We start from the raw sequence: 3,870 nt of genomic DNA on the forward strand, positions 1-3,870 counted from the left end.
GCCACAAACAACCCATTATGCACATTACTGACCCACACTAGAGGTCCCATCATAGCACATGGAGCATGAACCCTCCCACAGCGATGGGGGCTCGCCACATCTCTAATCACATTGGCTATAAATCGTACCACCAACAATGGTGGAGCCTTAATAAAACATACATATTACTAAAAAAAAATTACTATTTTCTTAGAACAGATTCAAACAGCTTAGGACAACAACACCATTCACCCGTATTCAATATCAAAGTAAACACAACCAATCGTCCTACCAACACTAAAATTGCCTTCAAATACTTCGTAGCTTAGCTTAGAAAGAATGAACTTGCTCAAATTTTGGTACCAAATTAACTTATTTAGCTTGGTTTGAGATCATAAAAGAATATAAATAGAACCCATTTTCAATCGTGAATCATACCCTTATCAACCACAGAACAGAGCAAAGCATATAACAGAAAGGACCTATTTTCTTTTTTTTATTTAAGATAGCTCATTTCAACTGGTAATAAAAGTCTCAGAACCACCAGACCCAGATAACATAGAGAGCAAGAAACGAAAGAAAAAGAAAAAGAAAAGAGAACAGTATCCATGTGGTCTCAGTAAGAGAACCCGTTACCGCCATAGTCACATCCCATAAACCTAAAACAAGATAGGGAGATAAAAAAAGAAAAGAGAAAGACCATTACTATGCTGAAATTAACTATTTGCTGAAAAGACCGACCCACAATAGACTTTGTTTAGACCTCCATGGCTGAGAAATCTAAGAGAGCTGTCCACAGTCAGCGATGGTCACTGGCCTAGAGGTCCTACCACTGCTGGAGCCGACCTTCTCGATGGCCTTCACAATATCCATACCTTCAACGACTTTGCCGAAAACAACGTGCTTTCCATCGAGCCACTCAGTCTTGGATGTACAGATGAAGAACTGAGATCCGTTGGTGTTAGGACCAGCATTAGCCATGGAGAGAATGCCGGGACCAGTGTGCTTCTTAACGAAGTTCTCATCGGTGAACTTGGAGCCGTAGATCGACTCACCTCCGGTACCATTTCCAGCGGTGAAATCACCTCCCTGGCACATGAAATCGGGAATCACACGGTGGAAGGCGGATCCCTTGTAGTGCAAGGGCTTTCCGCTCTTTCCAACTCCCTTCTCTCCGGTGCAGAGAGCACGGAAGTTCTCAGCGGTGCGGGGAACGACATCGGCGTACAGCTCCATGACGATCCTTCCAGCTGGTGAGCCACCGATCGCCATATCAAAGAAGACCTTAGGGTTTGCCATTGAAAGATTAAGGGTTTAGCTTTACTTTGAAGATTGTTTTCAGTGAAAATGAAAGAGATCAGAGTTGCTAGGGTAAGGGCCTAGGGTGCGTGGACGAAGACTTATATAGCGGTCACCGCTGCGAATATCTATGGGGGTTTGATTTTCAACCGTTGAATTAAGACACGTGGCAATATCGTAAGCAAGTTGATTCAACCGTGGTTGGGTTTGAATTGTTAACTAGGGTTAGGTTTTAGGATCCGAGGGGTAAAGATGGGTATATGCTTTTGTCGCTGTTTGATTGGATAAGAGCCTTCATGGGTACAAATTGAGATAAACCGACGTCGTTTAGGAAATAGTGGTCGACTCCTTCCTCGGCCATTTGGGTAAAAAAAAAATTAATAATTTCATAAAAAACACAAAAAAAAAAAAACAACTGAAAAAAATTAGAAAAATACCATTGTATTAAATTTTAAATATTTTATTATTTTTATAATTTTATATACAGAAAATACTTATTAATTTATAAATAATTTTTTGTTATTTATATATTATTTTTTTATTATTACTTTAAATGTTATTTCTTTTATTGAAAAATACCAATATAAAAAAAAAATAAACATAATGTAAAAATAAATTTTATATATTTTATGTAATTATCATGAGAAAAAAAAAAAAGTCTTAAGCTGCAGGCTTTTATCACCAACATTTTTTTTTTTTTTTGAGGGAGCTTTTATCACCAACATGTCGCTCTCTCTTTTTGGATATTTGATTGGTTAAAGTGGACCTCACTTGGTCAGATCTAACGGCTACTTTTCTCAGGAAAAACAAAAATAAAGAAATAAAGAAAACTCTATAAAGATCTGGAATTTCGGATCACGGTTTTTTTTTTTTAACAAAAGATCAAAATACTAAATATGAAAAATCTAATCAAAAATATCAAATGTTCATTTAATGGTACATAAGAAGCGGACAACTCATTCAAATATTCATTTGTCTATTCAGCTAAAAAGAAAAAAAAAATACTCATTCACTCTTTTTTTTTTTTTTCTTTTGAGAGTAATAATTCTTTCATTATTTATATTTTTAAGAACTTGTATATACCTTTTAAAAAAATTGTTATAAAATCCTTTCAATTACTTTCAATTTCAAAATCCTGTCCAAAACAAATGGTGATTCAATCATCATAAACATAGATTTCAAAAAAAAAAAATCATCATAAACATCAATATGGCCTTAAAAAATAATTTTTTAAATAATTGTAATCTCTTAAATTTTATTTTTTCTAATTAACTTTTAATTATATTATATTTTTCATATACACCCATCTTCAAATTTTCTATCTTAAAAAAGAAGTATGAGGCAGCGTTTTAAAATCATTCAAGATAATTTTATTTATTTTTCTTCAATTCTTTCCTTTAACACTTTAAAATTACTTAAAATACTTTTATCTAATTTTTTAATTTTAATTCTTTTTATAATATTAATTGATTAATTAACTAAAAAAATACTTATATACAATTTAAAAATTTTCTTAACTAACTAAAATAACAATCCGTAGCAACCAAAAAAAATTATTATTATTAACAATTAAAAAATATATAATAAAAAGAATAGATAAATTCTTTAAAATAATAATAAAAAAAAAAGGATAGGTAGCAACCAAAAAAAATATATTTTTATTATTATTATTAAAAATAATATATATGTGTATAATAAAAAAATGGTATTTGGAAGCATTAGAAAAATATCTTTAACTAATTAATAATAAATAATATATTATAATTTAAATTTTAAAAATCTCTCTAATTAAGTCCATCCCTAAAATTAAGATAAAAAATAAATAAAAAATGTCTACCCCTAATAATTTCATAGTATTTCATATTTGTTTGTAATTTTTTTTATTCTCCTAAACTCAACTTTTTTGAAAAAAAAAATATTTCTCTTTTTTTGTCATTAAGTATTCTTTTTTTAACGACTTAAATAATGATGCAAATAGTTGGAAGATAGTCCGATCTCATCAAAAGGGGTGGCAATTTATATTCATGAGTCATGCCATTTTAACACATGTATTACAAGTATATGGTGTTAATATTGTGTCAAAAAATAAAATCTAAATACGACGCATGTAACCTGTTTATAAATGGTGTAGTGAGATACGATGATGACAATAATGAATTTGAATATAGTAGCAACTATAAGTGAGATACGGTGATGACACCAGTTTGAATTAATGTAGTCCCGACTACAAGATAATGATTCAACAATTTTGAGATCATATAGATGGTCATTTTTATATAGATTTATTGATTATTTTTGTAGGCCTTAATTTTGTATAAGGATTTTTCAAATTTTCTTTTTTACTATAATGCTTGAAGATATATATTTATTTTCTTTATTTATTAAATAAGAATTTGTATGATGATTTTTATTTTATTTTATTTTGTTACATTTTTAAATGAAAAAAAAAATAGTAAAATAATTACTCATATTATTAAAAAAAAAAATCAAAATTTGAAATTTGATATATATCATTAAATAAAATATAATTGCACGTGAAACGCTGGTTGTTTCCTAGTTATGTATAAAGCTAAGATAAAATATCATTCTAAA

The 3,870-nt window shown here is 29.7% G+C and overlaps 1 protein-coding gene across 1 annotated transcript; it reads right to left on the reverse strand.

Annotated features, from left to right (window-relative positions):
* Positions 1–448: 448 nt before the first annotated feature.
* On the reverse strand, positions 449–1,424 carry LOC133031743 (peptidyl-prolyl cis-trans isomerase). Its single transcript, XM_061105360.1, has one exon. The coding sequence runs from the start codon at positions 1,276–1,278 to the stop codon at positions 760–762; it is 519 nt and encodes a 172-aa protein (XP_060961343.1). The 5' UTR covers positions 1,279–1,424; the 3' UTR covers positions 449–759.
* Positions 1,425–3,870: the final 2,446 nt, after the last annotated feature.

Source organism: Cannabis sativa, chromosome X (genome assembly GCF_029168945.1).
Source record: "Cannabis sativa cultivar Pink pepper isolate KNU-18-1 chromosome X, ASM2916894v1, whole genome shotgun sequence".
Lineage (NCBI taxonomy): Eukaryota > Viridiplantae > Streptophyta > Magnoliopsida > Rosales > Cannabaceae > Cannabis > Cannabis sativa.

Coding starts and splice junctions, on each gene's coding strand:
- LOC133031743 (XM_061105360.1), bottom strand. CDS start 1,278: ATGGCAAACCCTAAGGTCTTCTTTGATATGGCGATCGGTGGCTCACCA.